The sequence below is a fragment of the Pseudorca crassidens genome, chromosome 6 (genome assembly GCF_039906515.1).
Source record: "Pseudorca crassidens isolate mPseCra1 chromosome 6, mPseCra1.hap1, whole genome shotgun sequence".
NCBI lineage: Eukaryota > Metazoa > Chordata > Mammalia > Artiodactyla > Delphinidae > Pseudorca > Pseudorca crassidens.
In genome coordinates this window covers 47,695,040-47,722,268 of record NC_090301.1, presented here as the reverse complement: position 1 = coordinate 47,722,268, position 27,229 = coordinate 47,695,040, and the positions used below count along the sequence as shown (strand labels likewise).

General features: G+C 35.0%; 1 protein-coding gene across 1 annotated transcript in view; it reads left to right on the top strand.

Annotated features, from left to right (window-relative positions):
- The window catches only part of FSIP2 (fibrous sheath interacting protein 2), a 126,765-nt gene that overhangs the window by 83,134 nt on the left and 16,402 nt on the right, over positions 1 to 27,229 (top strand). The window contains exons 13-17 of the mRNA XM_067742370.1: positions 63 to 99; positions 2,687 to 9,141; positions 9,190 to 11,657; positions 13,476 to 22,948; positions 25,471 to 25,971. Of these exons, the coding sequence (XP_067598471.1) occupies positions 63 to 99; positions 2,687 to 9,141; positions 9,190 to 11,657; positions 13,476 to 22,948; positions 25,471 to 25,971 (18,934 nt within the window). The remainder of the gene's footprint in view (positions 1 to 62; positions 100 to 2,686; positions 9,142 to 9,189; positions 11,658 to 13,475; positions 22,949 to 25,470; positions 25,972 to 27,229) is intronic.

Below are 27,229 nucleotides of genomic sequence, written 5' to 3'. Positions count from 1 at the left end.
AAGCTACATAAATTCGTGACCCTAAATAATAACTAAATCATCAACCTTTCTTGACTTTACAGACAACAGAATCTCCTACAAAACTGCTTGCAAGAAAAAGTATGTATCATAAAACTCATTGATAAAGCAGCATATTAACGATACTCTTGTATGTGTCATAATAGGAAAAAAACTCTATGAATCAAACAATGAGTAATCATTTATTAATATTAGTGTCCCTCTTTGCCCTTTTTTTCTTCTTTAATAAGTTTACTTTAAGTTAATTCTTAGATTTCACAGTAGTCTAAAGTTCTCATCAAAATATAATTTTGCCTCTTCAGGAAGATGTCTCATGGGGATGAGCAAGAAGTCAGGGAAGGGTCATTAAGGGACCTAGCCATCAAATAATCATAAACCCAGTCTGTCATGGGAAGCCATTAACAAAATCACTTCACAGACTTGGCTGATGAGTTGAGATGCCTGGGTTTGTCTCTAGCCAGTTTGGTGGGAAGCACCCAGTCACATAGAAAGGACCTGGTCACCTATGAGCTGAGACTTGGATAAGAGGGTATTTTTATAAGGCCTAATTCTGGATCCAGTCAGACCAGTTAGGAAAGAGAGAGGTTTGAAAACAACATATATTCTGACATACTTTTTCACATGGACTCAATTCATAGAACATGTAGCAAAATGAAAACTTTGATTCAGGAGAATGTTTCTCAGTTTAATATAATGGAAAGCAACTGCAAACTAGGTTCTATTTATCGTATTTTACTACATAGAAAATTTTAGGAATATCTTTCATATATCAAGGTTGGAAACTTTTTCTCATACCTAGCCTAAGAGTAATAATGTAGGGCTACTGTTTATTATCTCTGGTACTAAGAAAAATAATATATGTTGAATGTCTTAGTTTATATGTCATAGTAGATTAGAACAGTTGCTTTGTTCTTAAAATATTAGATTTTGGATGTGATTATATAAGTATTATATGACATATATGCTATCGCCCAAAATATGTTTTTCAGACCACTAGCCATTGTCTGTATAATAAATGCAAAAATGTATTAGGAGATTCAGGGATTAGAGCAGAATAAAATAGCTTTCCTTGGGGTGCCCGTAAACAGTCTTTAATGTGTCAGGAGAGAGTATGCTACATAGGTGTTAACTTATTTTTCAATGTTGGTCTGAAATGGGAATAATTCTAACTAACTTAAGGCAATATTTTGGGTGTGAACAGCTCCATTACAGGAATCCTATTCTTTATCCTCCTGCCTACAAGCCAGCCTTCCAGGCTTTGCTGCCAATTACTTGTACTTATTGCTTTTTGTTTTAAGAGTAATAACAATTTAAAACATACTATTAGTTTATTATAGTCAAGAGGATGTTTTGTGAGTCCAAAATATATTTTCAGGGGCTTCCCTGGTGGCCCAGTGGTTGAGAATCTGCCTGCCAATGCAGGGGACGCAGGTTTGAGCCCTGGCCAGGGAAGATCCCCCATGCCATGGAGCAACTAAACTACTAAGCCTGCGCTCTAGAGCCTGTGAGCCACAACTACTGAGCCCACACGCCACAACTACTGAAGCCCATGCACCTAGAGCCCATGCTCTGCAACAAGAGAAGCCACTGCAATGAGAAGCCTGTGTACCCCAACGAAGAGTAGCCCCCACTTGCTGCAGCTAGAGAAAGCCCGCACACAGCAATGAAGACCCAATGCAGCCAAAAATAAATGAATAAAAAAAATATTTTTTTCAGTACATAATTTGAGGTATATAGAAACAGATAGATTTTGTTTCTACTGTTGGTCCAGTTTAAATGTAGGACAGCACCACTGACCACTAAGGAAACTGTCGTCATTCAAATCTGGTCCCTGAGTTGTTATTTCCAGCTCAAAATGAGGGATTCTCCAACACCTATTCTTGCTCAGCCCTCCTGACTGACTCTTTGAGACTCAGTTCTAGATTGCCCTTGTTTTCAATCTAAATTCATTTGTTCCCTCAGTGCATCACCTTTTCTCAGCCTTCTTAACAGTTTCCACTGATAACTTTTTTGTTGGATACAAAGCCACTCAATCTCTGTAAAGCATGAACTTTTTTGTTGCCTATCAAATGATTCTTAGCAATTAGCTGTAGTCATTTCCATATATACACATCACAGGCTCACCCCTGCAGCAGGGAAGGGGAGGAGACATGGCTTCTTGTCCATCCTTACATCTTAGCTAGACAGATGCCTCTGAAGGCACCCAAATGTTTTGACTGCATCTGTTTGAGAAATGCTTTGTTAGAAATAATCTGGTTCATTTTAAAGTAATTTTGCTGGGTTGTAGACACCATATTTCTTCTTGCCGAAATACTTGCCAGTAATGTGCCTGGATAGCTAGTTAGTGATCTTTTTTTTTTTTTTTTTTTTTTTTTACCAGAAATTCATTTATCCTAGCAATAAAGGTTGGGGGGGAGAAAAAGCTTCTGAGGGAATGGGAGTCAATTGGAAACTTATACAAAAAGTATTTTACTGTAGCACAGAATAAACCAACTTGAAATTAATTTGAAATTCCAAATAGGTTTTCTTTCACTGTGTTCTTTTTATAACGATGGTGGTATCAAGCTATGCATTGTTTGACATAAAAAATTAAATGTTATCCTCTGTCCCAGAATAGAGTAAGTTGTTAACATGATTTTCTTTTCATTCCTGCTTGCCTCTTTTCCAGGTAACTTCTGGGGAACTGAATAGCACAATTCAGAACATAATGACCTGGGTTGTGGCTACAGTGACCAGTATATTATACCCAGCCATCACAAAGTATGAAGAAAGGTTGAAAAATAATGCATACCCAGTATCTGATGACTCCATCCTCTCTTCAGATAGTTCGAGTTTTTGTAGCACATGCAGTGAAGAGTTTACATATGGAAGCTACACATCTGCAACAACTAAAACATTTCAGGGAGAGCCCTGTGCATTTGCAGTTGACATATCAGTAAGGCGACCGACCACACCTTTAAAACCACCATCTGCCCATGTGGAAAGAACAGTTGTGGGAAAAACACATCACATTAAAGGACAATCTATAACATCTGAACTCAAACATAATAAAACAAGCATGATATATACATACCCTAAGCTCAGAAGTTGTAAATCTGATAGTCACCTTCTAGCATCATTTGAAACGGGCACAAAAAAATCAAAGGATGCTACCACTGAAACAGACGGCTTAGAGAGTCCATTGTTTTCTGATCAAAAAACAAAAGCTATGAATGAAATGAAGAATTTAAAGAATGTTTTTGTTAACTTTAAATGTCACTTAAAAGGGGAAACTGAATTGATTTTGGAAAGCATTTTTCAAGAAATAATGTCTGATTTAACACAGGCCATTCCTTCTATTTCTTCTGTTACTGCTGAAGTTTTTGTTGACCAAAGTGAGCCTGAAAAAGGAGACTTGGTTTCTAATGCTGATATCTGCTCAGTAGCTTCAGAGATCGTGGAAAACATGCTTGAGAAGCTACAGTCTGCAGTTGAGAAAAAATGTATCCAGATATTTTCACAAGAAGATTTGTCAGTCAACATTAAACCAAGCTTAACACCCAGTGGAGAATCTCTCACTCCATCATATGGAAAACCTTTAATAGATTCACTGCCTCATACTGTGGAACCCATGTGTGATATTGCAGAGGATATGGTGCATGCCATTTTAGAAAAGTTGATGACTCTTGCATCTTGCAAGCAATATGAACTTCCTCATCTTGAAGATGCAGCTAAACTTTCTTATCAGCAACATATGGCAGACCCAACATATATGTGCTTTATAAAAGCCAACAAAAAGAAATGTCCTGAACTTGATGCAGCTAATTTAATTGTTAAAGAGGAAATACAAAATTTAATGTCAAATATTTTTTCCCAGTCCTCTTTGGTTGGCTTTATAGAGGAAGCAATCAGCACTATACTAAGACATGTACAAACCGAACTTAACAATGAGAGACTTATTGCATCTGATGAAACAGTAGTACTCCTTAAGCTGCTCGATGAGATCTTTACTCAGTTACATCAGGAACCAGTAAAAGCAGATAATCAAAAATGTAGACATTCTAGACTGAGAAGTCCTTCTGACACTGAAGTAAAGTACAGACTCACTGGCACTAGATTATCTAATGGTTCTGGGTCTGGAAGACCATTTCCACCTATTAATGTTCCTGGCATGGTCCTTTATTCTGAAGATGATAATGAAGAAATAGACAAAATTGTGGAAAATGTGCTTGATTCATCTTTTAAAGATGAAAAAGCAAAATCACAAGAACAGATTCCTGAGCATTGGTTTACAAAAGGAAACACTTGTCTTGAATACAAAAGAAATAGCAAACAACCTACAAAGCCTGCTTCTCCAAGAAGCAAAACTGCATTTCATGATCGGCGGTTAAAGACTGAGCTACCATTTTTTAAGAATAAAATTTTAAAGGAAAATCCCTGTTTAAATAAAGACATTTTGTTTTTCAGCCAAGATCAAAAGCATCAAATACAAAAGGCTTCAGAAAACATAGTTAAAAGTGTTTTAACGGAAATGCTCAAGGACGTATCTTCTATTCCTCTTGGTCATTTAGACAGTAAAACTGGCAAAGAAGCTTCAGTTGTTGTTTCAGAAAAACCTCAAGGACTGTCACATCAAGAATGGATGGACCAGATGTTTTCTGTGTCAGAAATTAGTGCAGTGGCTCAAGAAATAACAGATGCTGTATTAAATATACTTTATAAGGCAAGCTGCATTCCCAATACCACCAAAAGTTCCATTTCATCATCAGTTCTTCAAACTTCTCTAGAGAGTCCTGACACTCTCCACATGGTCAAAAAAGCACCAAATCAAAAGCCATTAAAAATATGGTTCGAGAGTGAAAAGAAAATGAAATATTTATCTTCACTCGATGTAGATCCTGCAAAGCCTTCCCTGTTAAAATCTGAAGAAAGTGAACCTAAGCCTATAGATGACATTACTGATAAGATCATTAATGCAGTTTTTAAAAGGCTGAAGTTATTTGTTTGTCCAAAATTGCAAATGGGCTTCAAACCTTCACTTGCAGAGCAATCTTCATTACAATCTCAACTTAGTACTTATACAACTAAAGTGGTAAACATTGTTTTGCATGCTATCCAGAATGAACTGGAACTCAATAAGAAAAACCTAAATCTTAGGGAAACAGACGATACCAAATCCCTTACAGGTAAAGGATTTTTTACTGACACTGATAAATCAGAATCTCTTGTCTCAAATCTCAGTGATGACATTATGGCATCTGCATTATTAACTTGCATTTGTGAAATATTATCAAGTGGACATTCAGATCAAAGCAATATTTCACTCCCTTCAGAAAATCCAAAGCCTATGACATCATGCGGATCTGATAATGTTGATAAAGGGAACATTTTGCCAAGTGGACAGGATAAAAACACTTTTTACAAATTTTTAGCTACGCCATGTGCTCTCCACAGTGTCATTAATGAAAAAGATCTCAAAGAGAATTCCAGATTGCAAGTGTTAGATGATATTGGGGAAACACTCTATGAAATGTTATGCAAGCTCATAGGAGCCCACCCTCACTGTCAGCCATCTTGTAGTAAGCTAAGCAGAGAGAAGACAAATGAGAATCAGCAAACAGCCACTGAAATGCAGTCTAATATTCAGCTCATTTCCACAACAATTTTGGAATATATCCTTGCAAAATTATGTAGTGTTGACATGGATAGTAGTTCTGTAAGTTCAGGATTTAAAGCTGTCTCAGAGTCTCTTGATATTGACAGCCTATTGTTTACTTCAATTATTGAGGAAATGGCCAAGTGCACTGACATAATCTCCAGCATAGTTTCCAGGATGGTTCAGCAGGGTAATAAAGAGAAGACTAAAAGCAAGGAAAAATCTATTGCTCCTAAGTCTTCCAAAACAGGGAGCAAAAAAGAAATTCATTCTAATAAACTGAAAGCTGTGGCTTCAGATATTCTTAATATGGTTTTTGCTAAACTAGAAGAGTTTGCCAATGGAAATTTAGAAACTCTGGAGGCGTCTATCAATGATGGAAATAAAAAAATCAGTAAGATGGACTTGGAATGTGAAAGTCCCAGTGTTTTCACGGACACACATGAAGAACTATTGCAATCTGCTTTATACACGCATGCAAAGAAGGTATCAAGTGCTATTTTGAAAGCTATTCAAACAGAATTAAAGATGAACTTATTAGATTTGAGGACAAGTATGGAAACACCATCACCTGACAAACAAATGCTTGAGAATATAGTCAGTTTAATTTTAGATGCAGTATCCTCAGATATGCTTAATGAAACTGAATCTGAAGAGAGAGGTATTCAAACTTACAGATACAGGCCAACCTATGGAAATTTTCTTCCTGGTGGAGTTGAATCAGATTCATTTCTAGAAGATGCTGCAAATACAGAGAAAGAATTCATTGGAGAGAGAAGATCACTTAGAGAAGAAACTAAATCAGATTCTCTTCAACAATGTGTTCTAGAAAGAACCTTAAACAAAACTGAAGTGAAACTCAAAGAACCACAGAAATCTCCAGTTGTTCCCATTATAAGAAATATTTTGAATGAAATTTTTCAAAGTGCTTTGGTCAGTCAATTAAATATGCTTTCTCTCTCCCACTCCTATTTAAGTGGCATCCCTCACAATATTGAAGAGACAGTTGCTCAAACATCTGTTCAATTTATAGATAAAATAATGGTGTCTGAAGCAGATGTAACCATAGTGGTAGATGATGTTGTTAGGACTGTGTTTGATAAACTTTATTCAGCTGCTATGACAGGGAGAAATGCAAGTGAAAACAGGTATAAGACCATCACCTTTTCAACAAATGTTTCTTTTCATGAACACACCAGTGGAGGAGGAAAGCCCTCCATCACTGTGCCGAACAAGAATCCGTATACTCTTCAGTCCAGATTCAATGTTGACAAACAGGCTAAAGTAAACATAGTTGAAGATATTATACAGGCAATATTAATAAGTTTAGAAATTTTTGCTACTTCCAAAGTACAATCTCTGTTTTGTCCCCAGATCAACTTCACAGTTCCAATGGCTTTACCTATTCAGCAGGATAAGAGTACATTAAGCAAAGCATTATCAGCCAAAGATTTGTATTCTGATGATCAATTTTCCTGTTGCTCAGTGGATCATATTATGTCAGAAAAGACCAACTCATTATGTCAAGTCTCTTTGAATAAATTAAATACATATGCAACAGAAGTGGCCAGAAAAATTTTACAAGGAATCAAACATGAATTAGATAAAGAAAGGGAAAATTCTTTAACTCATAACATTGTGGTTTCTGAGAGTATTGCAAGTCAAATTGTTAACACAGTGTTAGATATTGTATCATCTAAAGGAAAATGTGACAAAAACAATCCTGACAAAGACATTAATTCAGATCAGCAAGAAGGTATTATTGAAAAGCTGTTTATTAAGACTGAGTATCAAAAAGTACTTCAGTTTCAAATACAAGATACCATTGAAAGTATCTTATGTGATATTTATGAAAAAATACTGTATCAGAATAATCTCTCATTTGCCACACCCACTTTGAAATGTAGCATAGCTGGCAAACATTCCAGAGCAAATTCTGAAATGTTCATTGAGGGTGCAAATAAGATTCTTCCAAATTTTTCAGTTCCTAACTCAGATGTCATATTGATATCCACTGATATAGTAGATATCGTTCTTCATAATCTCAGTTCTGCTGTCATACTTAGCATAAATTCAAAGGATCCTACTTCTACAAGATTGCCCCTGACCTTTTGTGATATGTTTCCAAAAGCAGAGTGTCAACAGCCTCTTCTTATGGAGTCAAAAAGTGAAAGAAAAACAGGGCATTTTCCATCTTCAAAAAATCTGAAATCAGCTTATGCTAATGATACTCATATAACTATAGTAGAGAAAGAAGACCCCAAGAAATCTGTTCCTGATCCATGTGAGGAAAGTGCTGACTTCATTACTAAAACTATTTTCAATCGGTTAGAATCATTTGCCACAGAAAGAATGGATTTGTTAATTACTCTTGCTTTCCAGCCTAAAGAAAAGTCATTTCTGAGCCCAGAACTGGAAAACTGTAGACGAGATGACAGCATCTTTCATGAATCAAGCCAGGTGGAATCAAATGTGAATATTCTGAAAATATCAAATGAAACTGTTCTCAGTGAAGAGCTCACAGATTTCACTTTTGCCAGTTACAGAGAAAAACTTGGATCTACAATTCATCTATCACAAGCTAGTCTTAAAGAATATGCTGACATCATTGCCAGTGCCATTTTGAAGCTGATTAAAAATGACTTAGACCTCAAAATCCAAAAGATGCATCCATACCCAAACAACATTTCATTCCAAGAAATCACCACTGTGAGTGAAATTGTCAACAGTATCTTAAAGATTTTATATAATAAAAGATCTGTAAAGGAAATCAGTTTTTACTCAAAGGACAATCCTAACTTATTTTCACAACGAACTGCATCAAATGAAATATCACTGGGACAAAGAGCTCAGGAAACACACACCAAACTGTCTCTGTTTTCAAAGTATCCATTAGAACAAAACCAAATGGCATTGGAAAGGGAAAGCCAGAGAATTGTTCTAGAGGAAATATTTACAAAAAATGAAGAATCAAAACAAAAAGCAAGAACTGCATTATTCAGTGCAGTGGAAGAAGTTTTAAGTAAAGTGTATCAAAGAATAATGGAAATCATAGGCCATTTGCCTTCATTTAATGAAATCCCCCACTTTATGTCTAGCTCTAAAATTAAAACATTAGACATAACACAAAAACACTTCTTTCAATCCCATATTAACAGTGTAGCAAGTGACATAATTGAAAGCGTTTTGAGGGAAATGTACTCTGTAGTTGTGACGTCGTTATATGAAAGTAATAAAGTACAAGCAACTGACAAAAATATTTTACCAAAGAAATCATCATGCATCAGAGAAACTACACAAGCAGGAATAGGAAGTAATCTCACTAGCTATATGCTACCACAGGTTTATCCTTATGCAGGCAGTCAAAATGTCTCTCTATTGGAAAAAACTTTTTTACAATATTCACCATTAAAAGTGGGGAAGGATTTAGTCCAAATGGTTCTCAATAAGATCACAAATTTTGCCTCACTTTATCTAGAAGAGGCCCTGTCCCATAAAGGTGGTTCTGTTGAGTTGCAACCTCTAAGGCTACACAGTTCTAAACTAAGCCCTAAGGGCAACCCTAAGCCAGGTTTTAAAACAAGTTTAAAAGCAAGATCAAAAGTTACTCCTTTGCCTAAATTTAGAGCAAAACCACACCTAGGACCTAGTCGTACTAAGGCCAAAAGCAAGACTAAATTAGGTCCTGGAGAGAAGACTCCAAAACACATCTGCTCCAAGACTGCCATTGGGCTGCCACACATCCTATCAATGGGAGATGCCAAAAACTTACTGAAAGTAAAGTTGCCTACTTCAGAACTAAAAATGTATGCCAAGGATATAATAAGTAATATCCTGAAAACAACTGTTAAAGAATTTGAAAAGGTGACGCAAATTAGAGCAATGGTAGGTGATAAAGCTTTACCATCCGATCAAATCATGGCAGCAAATAAAATAGTTAGTACGGTTTTGCAAGGATTATATGCTACAAATAACCAAAATTTGGCTAATCCTATCGTATTCTGTCATCTGGATGATCCCAAACTTTCACAGGGGAATATAGGTGCAGAGTCTCTTGCCAAACCACAAGCATGTTTTTACTTGGAAAATGTTTCTTCACAGTTAGAACAGATTTTTCCTAAAGAAGGTGTATTTAAAAAAATGTTTGACAAATGGCAAGCAGAATCAAATGACATGGAAAATGAAAAATGTAAGCTCTTGATGATAGCTGAAAATGGTTTGACAGAAATTTCAATAAAAGCAAAAAAATTAGAATATTCTCTTTCACTTTTAAATTTGCCACATCTTGAAGATTGTGAAAACAGGTTTCATAGTTGTTTTAAGGGAGCTTCTACAAGAGCTGAAGACACCAAAGCACAAATTAATATGTTTGGAAGGGAAATTGTTGAAATGCTATTTGAAAAATTACAGCTGTGCTTTTTATCCCAAATGCCCACCCCACGTGGTAAAGAAACTCCAGCAAGCAGGAAAGAACACATTACTACTAAAAGTAAATGTGGTTTTCCAACCAAGGACATCCTCAGCAATGAACCAATATATAACACTAAAACCGAAGACCAAAGTCCTTTGGGCTCTAGCAACCAAATTGTTCGAGAAATTGTAGACAGGGTTTTAAACCTGTTAGAGTCTTTTGTAGACTTACAGTTTAAACATATCTCTAAATATGAGTTTTCTGAAGTAGCGAAGATGCCTGTAGAAAACCTTTTTCCTGTCCAACAGAGACTAAGCAAAAAGATGTTGCCAAAATTACAACCACTAAAAAAGTTTTCTGATGAATCCAAGTCAAGTACTGTTATTTCCAAGGAAAATGTACAGAATACCCTTCTACAGGTTCATTCGTTCCATTCAGAGTTACTTACATATGCCATTAATATTGTCAGCGACATGCTTGGTATAATTAAGAGCAAGCTGGACAAAGAAATAAGCCAAGCAGAACCATCTTCAATTAGCATATTGAAAGAAAATATTGCAGCAAGTGAGATCATTGGTACACTGATGGACCAGTATACTCATTTCAATGAGTCTCTGATCAAAAACCTTCCAAAGGAAAGTTTGTTCCAAGGAGTAGAAAATACCTACATTGTTAATCAGGTTGAATTAGCAACTGATACGAAAATGCCCATGTCAAAGTTAAAGGAAGTAGGATTCGGGAATCATCCTCCACAAAGCAGCATACCAGGTTTAGGGTTTTATTCAGAGGAAGATAAGAAAAAAAGGTATAAGTCTTCATCAAATTTACCCTTATATTCCAGAGCCTCCGTAGAAGACACAATTAGAAGCTCAGAGCCAATGGAAAGGCCTGATTCAGAAAACATACCATCATGCTCTAGAAACAAAGTACAAGACTTTAGCCGAAAGGAATCTGACTTGGGCTATTTTGATCAAGCTATGAAAGGAAATAGCTCCCTCCCTGAAGGGAGTGTCTTACAAAAACTGTTAAAGAAAGCAAATGAATCCACAGAAACAGCATCACAGCAAGTCATGTCATTCACAGAAATGAGAAAAGGTGAAAATCCAAGAGTGTTTCATTATGAGATCTCCAAACCAGTTGTTGAGCCAAACCAAATTCAGACAATTGTCTCTCCACTCAAAATTTGTTTAGCCGCAGAAAATATTGTCAGTACTGTGCTGTTAAGCTACGGCTTTCCAAGTCAACCACACATTAATGAAAGCACAGAAACAATGAAACCATTTTTCATATCAAAGCAAAACCCTTTGTCTGTAATATATGGTCAAAAGAATGAGGAAAAAAGTTTGCTTAGAATGTGGGATAAAAGAATCAGTTGTATACCTGAAGAAGAAAACAAAAAACCTGAAGCCAGCAGAGGAGATTTTTCTTTAATGCAAAAATTGGAAAATAAGAGTTACCTGAAGATAAAGACTCTGAAGGAAGTTGAAGTCATTGCTTTTGCTGATCATGAACTGGGTCCAAATGAAATTCATTTGGTAGCAAGACATGTCACCACATCTGTGGTCACATATTTCAAGAACTTTGAAACTAGAGGTAAGTAAGTGTGGGCATAATTTAGAAAAAAATAGATATATTTAAAAGATCTCCTGTCCAAGAAGCTTCATTTACTGTTTTTCTGAAAACAGCCTTAGAAGGAGGGTATTTAATTACTTCTTAATATATCAGGATACTAAAAAAAAAAAAAAAAAAAATTAAACATTCATATGGTTTGAATCTGAAAAGGTCTGTCTCTCAATTTTCCGTATCTGCAGATGAGGGAAAATGTGACTTTTTTAAAGCAGGGGATTTTGGTTGAACATGAGGTCCGAGTTCCAAAGATTATTAAAGTTCTCATGCATGATTTCTTTATAATCATACCAAATGTACAGGTAACTGAAGGTTGTGATTCAACTTTAATGTGTACAGTTGAAGTCGTTGCTATTATTAGTTACAGTGTATAAGAACAGTTGTGTTAAACATCTTATTTTGCTTATATTCCAGTGTTATTAAATTCCTTTTAGGTATAATACTCTAAACATATATTTAAAAATATATTTTCATTCCCTTTTTAAAAAGGCTTATCTGTATATGCTAGAGGTTGAACCATATGTGATAGCTACTTTCATATGTGAAAATTTATTATTGGAAAGTTCATAACATTCAATCTAATAATCTATTATAGCTTTGAACTGGATCAGTAATTCTAGTTGCCAATAATTAGTTGCTACGTTACCAGTCCAGATACATCACTTGCCCATCATTCAAATTGCAGAACACATACTATCAGTCCTACCTACCTGCACCATGAGGCCATTTCCTATACTTAAAACTGGTATGATTTCAAGGTGGACAGTTGTGTGTCTGCAACTGCAAGCTTATAAGTAGAATTTCTTTAAGCATAGCCTAATTGAACTTAGAGAATAAGAAAAAGAAAGCAAACAAGAGAAGATCCATGATTCCCTCCCACTGATATTTGGCTCTTTCTATCATATATCTTCTCTATTCCCAGACATGTCCAGGGCCTTCCAGCGATTTCACTCATGTTCCTTCCACGTGGAGCACTCTTTCCTCCCTCCCTTCATCTCAACATGGCCAAAACCTGTCTAGCTGTCAAAGTTCAGCTTAAAGCCTCCCCTCTCCACTGAGTCTTGCCTGATTCCACATGCAGAGGTATAATAGGTTATTACATTCTGAGGTAGTTTTGTGAAAAAAAATAGTATGTAGCTCTGGCTGCCACTCCAAGAAATTGGCCATACCAAGTAGGTATATGATTTGCAGTACTCTGTTGAATAGCAGAATACAGTCCTGTGCCTGGTTGGGTTGGCCCATCATCTTTGTAACAAACTAATCTAGGGGTTAAAGTACTGCTGATGTTACAGTCCATCCCTAACCTTTCTGAAGTGAGCACTCTTATTTCAGTCAAGTTGTTATTGCAACACAACTCTTTAGTTTCCTAAAAGTAATACATATTATATGTTTGACTAAAAATATTTTTTAAATAATTATATGAAGTCTCTAGAGATCACTGCAGACATGTTAAGATGTAACATCACACTTGGAAATCATTTCTCTGCCCCAGGATTTCCAGCTTCTTTGAGCACCTTCACCCATCTAAGCAAGATAGGTATCAGCACTAGACTTAGAGATTTGAATTCTTTAGGGTTATTTTCTCAACTTTATGGCTAAAACTAAGATTCCACAGGTGGGAAAATAAGTATCTGAAGAAAACCCAGTATCTTTCTTGACTAGATTTTTCTTTTTCTTTAGTGAGGTGTTCCAAAGGTGAAATTCATATGTAAATAACTACCAATATATAGAATTTTCCATATGTCCCTTAATGCGTGCTAAAATGGTAATGTTTTCTTTTTTAAGTTTCCAGTGAGGAGGTGTCTATTGTTTCCACACCGTCAAGAAAAAAATATGAATCAAAACAGCCTCTAAGAAGCATATACAATGATTATTCTCTTTATCAATTTTGTGAACATCTCACTGAGTCCGTCATTTGCCATTTAATTTCAAGCATTTCTGATAGCACCACAGATAGCAGAGAAAAGGAGAAAGCTTCCCATGCAGCATTTAACACAATTATTTCAATTGATTCTCAAGTGTTTGAGAGTAGGTCAATTTCTGTTGGAGAACTTGCTTTAAGTATTTCTGAAATCATTGCTGAAATCCTTTTAAATAGTAACATCATAGAGATTGACATTGCACAGCAAATGTCTTCCTTAAAAAGAAAGTACATTTGCTGCCCAGGAGTAGCTGCTGCTGACTTTGATGATCTCTTTCAGGATCTCTTAATAGGCGTGATTCATGTACTGTCCAAAGAAATAGGGTTAAATCATCACCTGGAAAACAGTGGAAGAAATAGACCATTTTCCATGCTTAGAAGCAACAGTGTGCCCATTTGCAACAAAAAAAATACCATGCAAAGACAGAAAGCTTCCAGAGACTGGGAATTATCTACTCACAAAACTGATCATATCATTCAAAAAAATAAATTAAGTTATCTGGCCCATAAGTTAGATAGTCTGGCTGGTAGCCTAAAACCTCATGAATCCAAAGAAGTAGTCAACAAAGTTTTCAGTATTGTTTTGGATTTATTTTTACCAGATGAACAGCCAGATGAGGCTATGGATGCTGATAAAAAAGCAATATTTTTTGCATCATCAAATGATCGGCAATGTAATAACATACTTGGAAATAACTTAGGGCTCACCCCCAAATCAGTTTTCCTTCTCAATGTTGTGTGTGAGAAACTTATTAGAACACTTCTAGAAAAATGCACAAACTCTGTCTTTCTTGATAATAGCCCTCTTTCTGAAGAGATATCAGCAGAAGAATGTCAACTTTTAAAAATACTTCAAAGTGTACAAGGTGAAGAATTTGGTTGTTGTAAGAGAACGATGGACTGTGAACAATTTCAAGGGGATTATATGTCAGACGTTTTGGAAAATCTGGCAGAAATGGATCAAGATTTACTGTCATCAGACTCTATTCTTACTGTTCTTTCCCACAGCTTGGTTAAATCATTGATGGATAAATTATGTCACAGTATACAACTGCCCCAAAGTCCACCTTTTGCAAACAAGCATTTGAAGTATGGAACGAGAGAAATACAGTCTAGTTTCATAAAAACAAAAAGGCCAGAGTTAACAGAATCAGGACAAGGTAAAGGTTCTTTAGGACCCACGAGTTATGATGGCAATGCTTTGACAGGACCCCTGAATAATCTCAGTGTAGTTAACTCCAAAATACAAGCACCATTTGGCAAGAAGTATTCAGCAAATTTTGCTAATGTGTCACCTTTTAAAAGACAGGGAACAAAGGATATGGATACAATAGCCATCCATAATAAGCTATATCCAGGAGATATGAATACGGGTGTTTATTCAGCCACATTTTTAGAGGACATAATTTCAGAACTGTTTTTTAACCTCTCTATTTCACTGTGGGGCAAAAATGAAAACATCACTGAAGCCCAGCTCAAAGAGATGAATGCATTATTTATCAACAGTGTAGTGAATGAGTTTAATAAGGCAAGGGTCACTGTTTTACGGAATTCTGAAGAAAGACTGTGTTTTCCACCAATCCATAAAGAAACTTTTAGTAGGATTGTTGACTCCGTTTATTATGATGTTTTACAGCAATATAAGTTGAAAATGACCTGTGGTGGTAATCTGGCATGTGACAGTACTTCAATAGCAGAACAAATAACGAATAGCATATTGTTAGAGATTTTGGACTACCAACTCCCATCTTGCTTCAGGGGAAAGCTCTTACATAATTCATACTACCCTCTCAATGCTGAAATTATATTACAGAAACTTCAAAACAACCTGAGAGAATTTACTTCCCAAGCTAGGTCTTCAGCGGGCTATAGCACCATGTTATCACACTCATTTTTAGAAGATATCATCAGAAGACTTTTATCTCAACTCATTCCTCCACCCAGTAAGGCGTCCTCTTTGGGAAAAAAATATTTCATGAGTTCAGATTTTAATGAAATATCAACCTGTATAATAAATAAGGTTATATCAGCCATTTCAAAACATAAAATTTGGTTCACTATATATGATAATCAATATCTATGTACAGGAAAAAACCTCCAGAAGATGGTGGATTCTGTTTATAGAAATATTATGCAAACATCTGACTCTCTTCTTTCAATACAGAAAAGTATAGTCAGCAGAAGCCCAATTATGGTTGACCAAATAGCCAGTTTTATTATCCAAGAGATTATTGAAAATCATCTTCAACCATTTTTGTGTGGAGAAGGTTTACCTCGTCCAAAGACTCCATCGGATACAATATCGAATACGGTTAAACAGGTTCTCAGTGAAGTCATAGAGTCACAGAGACCCCAGACACCATCACCCTCAGGTATTTACCCTAAGACATTTGTAGGGGAAATTGTTGCCAGACTTTTATCAGAAATTTTCAGTCCAAAGCATAACACTGAAATTGAGCTGGAAAACATGACCCAAAAAATAGTAAACTCAGTAAATAACCATTTTGACAAAGCTAAAGTTCACATTCTATATAATGACAAAGAACAGTCTTACCCCTCTGTAGATACAGATATTGTGGATGAACTCGTCACCTCAGTTTATAGAAATGTTTTAAAACAGCATGGATTAGACCCTGAGGTTAATAAAGAGTCTGAAGACAGAGATATTTTTGTGGAAAAAATTACCAACTTAGTTGTAGCAGCTATTTCAGATTACATTCTTCATCCACTGTTTTCTGGGGATTTGCCATCTTCATATTTTATTTCAACAACTGAGAATATCATTCAAGATGTTCTTAGTAACATCAGTAAGTCTACCAAGCCAAGTCAGAGTTTATCTCCATATAACACCTTGCTGCCATATACATTTTTAGAAGACATGATCAGAATACTATTATCTAGAATTTTCCCTTCTGCATCTAGCATTGTTGCAAACAGAGAAACTCCAAAAGATAGATCAAAAGTTAATTTCAATGAAATTGCTTCAAATATAATCAGTGATATTAGGATGAAAATTTCCCAACATGACATTCGATGTTCAAGAGATGAAGAAACCAAGTTTGTTTATTCAGAAGACAGTGTTCAGCATCTTGTGGACTCAGTATTCAAAAATATTTCAAACTCTGAGTCTCAAGAATCAGTTGAGCAAAATATCACAAGCAGTAATGATGTTTTTATTGACAGAATAGCAGGTTTTATCATTAAACATATCTGTCAACAACATCTTCAGCCATTTGTGAACAGAAAGTCATTACCTTCTTCATCATATACATATTTTGGTGATGAGAAAAGGCAGTGGTTTTATGCCAGTGTTTATTCCTCAACTTTTTTGGAAGATGTGATTTCTGGGGTTTTAGGCAAGATATTCCACAGGGTGTTAGGCATTGTACAAACAAAATCAGTAACAAATTCAGAAGATGAACTGTTTGATAAAGCTGAAAAACTCATACAGTTCATAACAGAGGAATTCTCAAAAGCCCAAGTTAGCATTTTAGAGAATGCTGAGGAAAATTTATGTTTGCCTCCAGTGGAGAGAGATGTAGTCAAAAACATTATTGACATGGTGTACAGCAAAGTTGTGCAAGAATATGAAATGGATATGATGCCTGATAAAGATTTTCTAAATGACACAAAGACACTGGCTGCAAGGATAACTAAAACCATCTTAGCCGAAACCTTTGATTTCCAAATTCATACAAATCTTATAGAAAAGTTTCCATTTGGATCACAATCCAAACTTAGTACTGATATTTTGATAAAGAAAGTTCAATGTGACATTACTAAATCAAGATTCCAAAGACAGGCTTCAACAATATATACTACTATGTTATCACATACTCATTTGGAAAAAATTGTGTCTCAGCTTATATCTCAGATGAGTCCATTGGCCTCCAGTACAGAACACCAAAATACTTCTCAATCAGACTTAAGTAATACAGTAATAAAACTGATAAATGAAATCATGTCAATAATTTCAAAACATTCAATATGTATTATTAAACATGGGAATGAAAAACATAGTATGATTTCAGAAAAAGATATCCAATCCATGGTTGATTCCATTTATGCTGATCTTTCCTATTCAAATATATACCAGTCTCTTACAAAAGATAAAAAAAATATAAGTAATATACCTGTTTCAAAAATAGCAAGTTTTATAATAAAAGAAATCTTTAACCATCATCTTCAGTTATTTTTATCTGGAGATAAAACTCTCCTTTCAGCCGCAGTTGATCAAACTTACAAACAGAAAGTAGTAGATCCTAAACAAAAAGAGTTGTCTTTAATTGTGAATTCAGCTGTCTTTTTGGAGGAAGTAATTTCTGAACTTTTATGTAAACTTCTTTATGCATTCTCACATAATGTCTTGGCTGCTGAAAATCCAGATATAGTTAAAGACAAAATTACTGGCATTGTTACAACATTAGTAAAATCAATTGTTCTGGAGTTCACCACATCGGAGATTTTAGTTTCAGATAACTTTGATGATGATATGTGTTTTTCAGAAGGATATAAAGAAATGGTTAAAAAAACAGTCAACCTAATTTATGAAAAACTATTAGATGAATATAAATCTCTGATTCAAATATATAGGGCTATACAAAGTGACACAGCTTGTTTTGGAAGAAAAATATTTAATTTGCTTTTGGAAGAAATTTATGATTATCAGGTGCAGTCATTAGTTTCAGGAGAATTAGTATCTTCTTCCTACTCTTCCCCTCAAGCTGATAAAATCATCAGAAATGTGCTCAATGTCATCATGAGAGATAGCCATGCCTTGCCATTACGTATTACTGTGCTGTCACATTCTCTTTTAGAAGACATGATTTACAAGCTTCTAGTGCATATCTTCCCTTCAACTGACACTGAAAGTGAACTACAAGAGGAAGAGGTTTCACCAGATTATGAGTTTGTGGATGCAGCATCAAAATTAACTGATGAAATTATCAAAGAAATTTCTGAACATGAGATCCGTCTTGCTAGGGCAGAGGAGAACACAGAGAGTATGCAATTAGAAGTGACTGAGAATTTGGTTGACTCTATATGTAATAATATTTTGAAAAAATCTGAATTTCAAGCTGAAGTCCAGAAAGATGCAGACAAAAAAGGAGGCTCATTCCTCAGTAAAATAGCTGGTTTCATTATGAAGGAAATCATGGATCATCATCTGAGGCCATTTTTACATGGTGAAGAATCATCTTCCAATAACTTATCTAATTATGACCATGTCTCTGTACATACTAAACCTGGTAAAGAAAAGAGACAGCCTTCTCTATATTCAGCTACATTTTTGGAAGATGTAATTGTTGACCTTGTTCACAAGTTTTGCTCTCTTCCAAGTATTACTGAAGATTCTAAGAAAAAAGAAACACCAGAGCCAGACATTGTGAGCTTGGCTATAAAATTTGCAAACTCTCTGGTAGGAGAATTTAGGAAAAGTGAAATTAAAGTTCTACCAAATGCTGAAGAAATTTTTTCTTTTCCACCAATTGATAAAGAGACAGTTGATAAGATATCCAATTTTGTGTATGATCAGTTCATAGGAAAGTATGGATCTAATGCTATTCAGAAGGATGATAAAAACAACATTGTTACAGAAATGATTGCTGCTTCAGCCCAGAAGGCCATCTCTGCTTTCAAGATTCAACCACTTTTTTCAGGAGACTGGTCTTCCACCTTCTATTCATTTCTAAATCCAGATAACATCACCCAAAGGGTTAAACACCTTCTACAGAAAACCTCTACACAGATAAACAGATGCTTAAAAGGGAACCAACTTACTTTACCAGAACAATCATATAAACACACATCTCTAACCTCAGACCAGAAAAATGTGTTGGATACTTTGGAAATAGATAGAGGTGCAATGAGTAAAAAGAAAAGTTTCAAAACTAAGGAGACATCAATGAAAAAAGGTGACATCCAAGATCCAATAGTTACCTCTGTAACTAGAATTATGAAAAGCAACATGGTTAACCTGTTATCAGAGTCAGCTGCAGATGTGGCAAATAAAAAGAAAGAGAATGAAAATAAAATGGGAATTCCAATTCAAAAATATAATGTATCAGAAGTTACTTCTCCAACTACTAGTGTGAAAAATAAAGATAAACAGGAGCTGTATTTGAAGGGAACACTTAAAAATAATGAAATTGAGAAGAAAAGCATATCACTTTCAAATAAGGAGGGGCAAGGTAAGGAGGTACACACACAATTTCTAGTAGCTACTGAGGGTACAGAATGTGAAAAGGAAATACTTGGACCAGATTTTGCAATAGACATTGAGAAGAAGATTGACAAAACAAGAGAAAATTCATTAAAAAAAGAAGACAAGCCCTTTCAGTTATCTTCTTTGACAACCAAAGCAAGAAATACAAAGACCACAATAGAGAAAACAGTTGCCCAAAAGCCAAACGATGAGGAAAGGAAAGACTCTCCAGCTCAAATAGATATAAAGGAAGGACAGTGCTCAGATTATGAATGTGTTCAAAATGTCACCGAAAATATTTATGATAATATCTTAGGAATATATCATTCTCAAGAATTAGCAGATTATTCAAAACGACAAAGTCTGCCAAGTTATATATCATTGCCTCTAGTTCAAGAGGTTGGCAAGGATTTTGCACAGTCCATTTCAACAAAGGATTTATACCTGTCAATTAACAAAAATCTCCCTGCCAAAGAGAAAAAAGAAGAAAAAGAGAAAGCAAGAGAAATAGAAAAAGAGAGAGAGAAAGAGAAAGAGAGAGGGGAAAAAAGAGAAAAAGAGAAAGTAAAAGTTAAGGATATTAAAAAGGAACCTAGTAAATCAGACAGTCCTCAGTACCCACCAAAAAGTGAACCTGGAATTTTTCCTGCTAAATTTTTAGAAGATGTTATCACCGAAATGGTTAACAAATTGGTCTTTTCTTCCTCACCAGAAACACAAACATATGATAGATGCCAAAATGTAAGTGATGATGAAAATCAAGCTGAACTCTATGACACAGCTATGAGACTTATTGATTCACTGTTGAAGGAGTTTTCAGATGCTCAAATTAAGGTATTTAGGCCAGATAAGGAAAATCAGTTTTTTCCACCTGTAGATAAAGTGTCATCAGTTCCTAAAGAACCTCCCAGGCATAAAGAATCAAATATAGATAAAGCACCATCCAATGTCAAGAAAATAACTGTGGATAATATGCATAAAATGACTGAAAAACCCTCTTCAAATAAGATACTTTTCCTAGATAAAATATCAATTGATAAAACATTGGTCAACAAAGTTGTTCACTCCTCTGTGTGCAATATTTTGAAGGAATATAAATCTCAAGACTCCATTTGTAAGACTATAAAGAGTAATGGGGGAAATTTAGCAAGACGACTAACTAGTGCAGTGATAAGTGAAATTTTTCAATATAAGCTAAATTTGATATCGTGTGATGAGTTTCCACCTTCATGTTTGCCTCTGGAAACTAAGGATGTTGTTAAAAAGGTCCAAAAGCTGGCTCGAACAGCCAGCAAAGAATGTCAAATATCATCGCCATATACCATCATGCTGCCTCATGAATTCTTAGAGAATGTGATTTACGCTCTTTCATCTAAAATTTTCTCAACAGTATCCAACACTGAAGCAGAAACATCTGAGGGCAACTGGTTCACAGAACTAGATTTCTTTCAAATGAAGTTATTAAGTACAGTTACAACAGAGATCTCCAAAAATGAAGATATGATTATACAGTATGTGGAATCCTTACATCCCAATGATGATGAAATTATTCAATTAGTGGTTCAATCGCTCTATAATAATCTCTTGTCACAGTTTGGATCACAAGAGATTATACAAAATTGTGCAACCAGTGGATGTAGAATTCTTTCAGAAACCATGGTTGACTTAATTCTACAAGAAGTGACTGGTAATCAGTTGCAGAACTACTTTTCTGGAGAGCTAACTCCATATCAGTGTGCAGAAGTTGACAATGTTGTTGAAAATATTCTTAAAGATGTTATCCAAACTGCTGATGTTCCCCAGCCTCAACCATCACATGCTCGTATACTGCCTTATAACATAATAGAAGAAATTGCTGTGAAATTTTTATCGAAGCTTTTATCTATGTTTCCAAAAGTAAATAATGAAAGACCCAAATCCCTAGAAACTGAAATTCAAAAAATTATCTCAAAAATATTAAATTCAATGCAAGAATTTATCTCCAAAAGTAAGATTAAAGTTGTATCACCAGCGAAGGAATTGCCTACTGTACCTTTAGCTGACAATGAAACCATTGAAAAAGTAGTTAATTCTGTTTATACCAGTATTTTAAAGCACTCTGGCTCACACATTTCTATATTTAAAGATTTAATGGGTAAGAGTAATGTCCTCTCTGATATAATAGGTTTTTTATTGGTGAAAGAAATTTCCAATTCTAAATTTCAACCTCAAGTAGAGGAAGAATTACCAAGTTCAGAATTAGCTCTGGAAGCTATCAAAATTATGGAAAGAGTGGCCAAAATGGTTAATGAATTTAAGTCCCAGGAAAAGTCTTCATCCAAAAAAGGTTCTGTGTTAGATGCCACGTTTTTAGAGGAAGCATTGGCTTTGTTCTTGGCTAAAATAGTAAGGTTGCCAAGTGCCTCAAGCAAACATGCAAAAAACTTATCAAAGCCTGAGTTAAATAAAATTGCATCTCAACTGACAAAATCTGTGACGGCTGAAATTTCTAAGAGTAATATTAATCTTGTTGCTGCTGATTCTGAAGAACACTTTTTAAATCCAGAAAGTATAGAAATGATTTCTCAGGTTATTGATTCTATTTATAGTAATGTACTACAACAACCGAGAACCCATAAAGATCTTTATTATGATATAAAAAGTACAAATGGAGTTTTCCCTAAAAAAGTGGCCAGTTTAATTATTAATGAAGTTTCAAATTTTCCCTTAGATATCGTTAGTCCAAAGAATTCAAATGCTGGTCTCTTAGGAGATCTAGACATTAACAGAATTGTTCAAAAGGCACAAGAGCATGCTAAAGTGATCCCTGACTTAGATAAAGAAGAGTCAAATAAAGATTCAATTGTAGAGGACTCTACAATTAAAATAGTTCCACATGTTGGGAATAAACCACTCAAAATAGATCCAAACATTATCTCAGAACATTTAGCAGTAATTTCTGTAAAAACTCAACCTCTTGAGAAACTTAAGGTGGAATGTTTTAAAAACACTGGACATAACATAGCAGAACTGAGAAGAGCATCAATAAGTAGAAGAAGTTATTCCTCAGACACATCTACTGTAGGACAGTTAAAAAGAGAAAGACGTACCTCATTGAATAAGATGGGACGACTCGATGTAAAACCCTTTGAGGTAAGTGAAAAAGAAATAGAAAAAAAAAAAAGTGAGCCATGGTTGTTCTGTGATTCCCTTCCTCAAATAGGTATATGGGAATGTATTTTGTTGTTGTTGTTGTTATTGCCTAGCCCAATAGGAAAATTGGTTGCACAAGTTCATTCGTATAGTTATATGACTTACTGGGACTTGCCATATCAGCTCTGTGGCTCACTCTAAAGGTCTCAGGCTAGTTTTCCTAAGACAATAAGTTTAAACTGGCTTTAAAAAAATAATGGGAATATAGGGAAATACCCTTAACAGTAAAATCAGGCTGACTGAAATTATAATGATAAAAACTATCTAAAATACATTTCTCAAACCTAAGGCTCTACAGGAGTAATACTACTCTTTTTACTTTTAACAACATTCATCAACACATATCAGACTACTCTGATTACTACTGCTCTATAAACTCTTAGGTTATACTTGTTTCTTATTATTTCACTTTAATTATATTAGCCTTCCTCAAGTTCTTCTATACTCTCAAGAAGTGGCAAGTTTCTTTCTTCTTCTATCCTTGTTCTAGATTTAGCTGCTTTAATGCTGCCATATTTATGAACCTGTTTCCTCATGCTTTAGTCCCTAGCTCTGCCCTGCAGCTCCATACTTAGGCCCCAAATATATTAAACTAATTGAGACTTTAAAATGACAAAATGATGTCCTTGTTACAAGGAAACTATACCACTGAGGTCAAAGGGTGGTCTAGCCAATAGTTACACTGATCTACTACACATTTTGATTTTTATCAGAGCCTCTTCTACTCATGGTATTCACTCATAAGAGGACTGAGTGTGCTTAGGGGTACAGTCTGTGGCCTGGACAATGAGCAAAGTTTTATAGAACCATTCTCGCTGGAGCATAAACTTGAAGTAAATTTTCTCCAGCACTATCCTGCAACCCATTGAACTAGGTCTCAGGGCTGTTAAATATGTTAATTGGCACTTTGTGTTTTCATACTCAAATACTGAGATTATTATGGGCTAACATACTAATTTAATCTTCTTTTCCCTAAATTTTTTGAACCAGATGACAGTCCTTTCAAACTCTAAAATTTATCCTTCCACATGGATTCTCATTGTTTGCATTAGCATATTATTTGGTAGTCTTCATTCATACATAAGTAACCCCTTAGGAGTAAAATCTGTTGAACAGACTATAGAATAACATTAGTCAAAAGCAGTTTTTAATTATCTGTAGAATTTTCTGTCACAAATCTTACTCGTATTTACCAGTTCTCTTTCATTAAGTCATTTATAGACCACAGGAAAGCAGGATGGGAATATTTAAACCAAAATAATTACTGCTGTCCTCTTAAGGGGAAGAAAATCCATCCTCAAAATAAAACACAAAGAAGCAGACCTAGACAACTCTGATACGACATACGATTTGTACCAATCTGAGTATCAATCTCCTGCATAGGGACCAGAGAAGAAACCAAAGAACAGTAGATTAGATCAGCGAATCTAGACACTTGTTGGCCTCACCCAAGGGCTTTATTTTCTGTTTTGAGATACCATAAGTTCCCAACACACTAGGCATGTACATATGAAAACCATATATAGTCACAAATTTCAAAGCCATATAGAAAGATTTTGGATTTTGTAAACCACTGGTCCCCTCCACTAACACAGAAAATCAAAACTGATTGGTTTTAAATTCTTAAGGAAGCTGTTTCTATATTTTTTTTCCACAGAAGATATTCTTTTAGGACACCAATATCTGAAAAAACTGGCTTAAAGTGTTACACAGGGATGTTGAAGTCTAGAATTATTAACTCAAAACAATTTGGAGGTTCTGTGGCATCATCAAAGGCTACTGAAATGCGGAAGTTCTATTATTTAATTGTAACTGTCTTTTATCTGTCTTAAGACATTGAAAATGGAAAGTGAGATTTGACTAGGGAGGTGAGAAAAAAATGAAGATTTATATTTTCAAGATTCTTTTGGAAAATATATCCAAAGGATCAGGGGTGGAATGATAGGGATTAAAGAGTCAAAGACCTTCACAATCTTGGTTATTCATCATTTTTAAAAGTCAAGATCAGATAATACCTTGCTTTCTTGTTGAAAATATGTACATTTCAATTTCTCTATGATAACCCATCTACAATTTTAGAAAAATATATTATCATGTCTACTTCTGTCACAAACTTTCAAAGTAACCAAAAAACAAAGAAGTAAATATGATGCAACAAAATATAAAGTTTAACCAAAAAAGAAGAAAAAGTCCTTCCTTTAGTCCTTCCTTTAAACTCTGAAGTAAATTATGGTAGATTAATAAAATAACCTCTGAAGGTAAAAGAAATGATACCAACAAATATTTCTTACAATTTTCATGTTTCTTTTTTAAAATATTGCTAATGTAAGCATGGCATCTTAAGATAATACTACTTTAACAATGAAACTAGAAATCATACTAAAATAGCTGTATTATAATAGAATCATAGGAAAAGTGATTGAGGCATTTGTTTTTGATATTCATTATACCTTCAATTCCAGGCTGTTTGCAGAAATTCATTTCAGAATATAAGGAAGCCTGATATCACCAAGGTGGAGCTTTTAAAAGATGTTCAGAACAAAAAAGAACTTATCCTTCGGTTAGTAGCTCATGATATTGATCAAGAAGTTTCAGAAAGTACCATAGAAGAGGAACTAATGTCTGATGAAAATGAAGTTGTTTTAAGAGAGATTGTACAAGAAGAACACTTAGGAGAAAAAGTTGAAGATCAAGTGAAAGAAGCCACAAAGCCAATAGAAACCAAAGTTGTTTCTCCCAAGCCAACACGAAGCACAAGTAGCCTGAAAAAGAATTTTTCATTAAGCAAATGTTGTCAGCCCACATCCAATGCAAATGTTGAAAATACTGAAGCAACCTCAAATCATGTAATAGAACCGAAGGAGGGACAAGTTAAAAGAACTCTTGCTAAACTTGACATGGCCACCTGCTCAAGAACCTTGACTGAAACAGATTCTATTTGGGAGGAAAAGCCACAGAGGAAGGTGAGTGAGAAATATGACTGTCAATAACCAGATATCTATGGAAAGAATAGAGATCTTCAGAAATTCTGTCCAAGAATGTACCTTAATTGGGCAGAAAAAAATACTAAAGTGGTTCCTGATAGTCTCTTCCTTAGTCTGGCAACATTTACAGTATGAGAGAAATAACTAACAGATGAAGCCATAAAACAGAATTGAGGGAAAGCAGGTAATGGAAAGAGACATATATTAGCTAGAAGTCCAGGGATAACAGAAAATGGAAGCTATTTAAGAGAAATGCAAGCTAATTATTTACATCCATCTTTTAATAGATTCCAGCCCTTTTGTATTTTGGCTGACAAATACCTTTTGAGCAGGTAGGGTGGGACCAGAAAATAGGCCAAGGTAGGAAGAGGTAAAAAAGAATCCATACGAATTCAGATTGTCTGAGTTTGAATCTTGACTCTCACTTTAATAGATATATATCTTTTGGGCAGTTACATAGCCAACTTTTTCCTTACAAGTTAGCCAACTTTCCCAAAGTTAAGTTAATCAAAATATTTTAAATATCACCCTTGCAATCAGCCCATAAACTCCACTCTCGTCATGGGGAACAGCTCTTGTCCCTAATACCATACCCCTCACATAACATAGTGGTCTAGACTTCAGTGACCCTTTGGGTGGTTCCTGTCCAAAAATCCATACCAAAACATGTCTTGGAAAAGTGTATATGGTACAGGATTTCCTGGTGAGACAATTCTATTGATTATCCATTTGACATTATTCCTAGGTTAACACAAAAGCTGAGATGAGCCAGAGAAAAAGAACAGAGATACAACTCTTCAGTTCAGAAGTTTCCCAGGTAAATCATTTTAACACATACTCTGACCTATTTGTTGGGAATCTATGTGTGATTACATGACCAAATGCAGTCTGCAGAATAGTTTTGTTGAGCCTCATAGTCAGAAATCCTGGCTTCAGAGATAACTAAAGAATTGTTATAACAATACCAAAAGTCAAAATGGATTTCATATAATGGATTATTGTTCATATACAATAATCCCAATAATAGTAGTCTGTTTTTTCAAGATTCTAATAGACATAACAATTAAGGTATTCTTACAAAAGTTATAGCCATAAATCACACATGACTTCCCAACAAACAGATCAGAGTACGGTTAAGATGACTGACTTGACAAGCTTCTGAACTGACCAGAATTATATATATATCTGTTTTTTTTTCTTTTTGAACTAAGTTTTCATTAAAATATTTGTAAAGTAC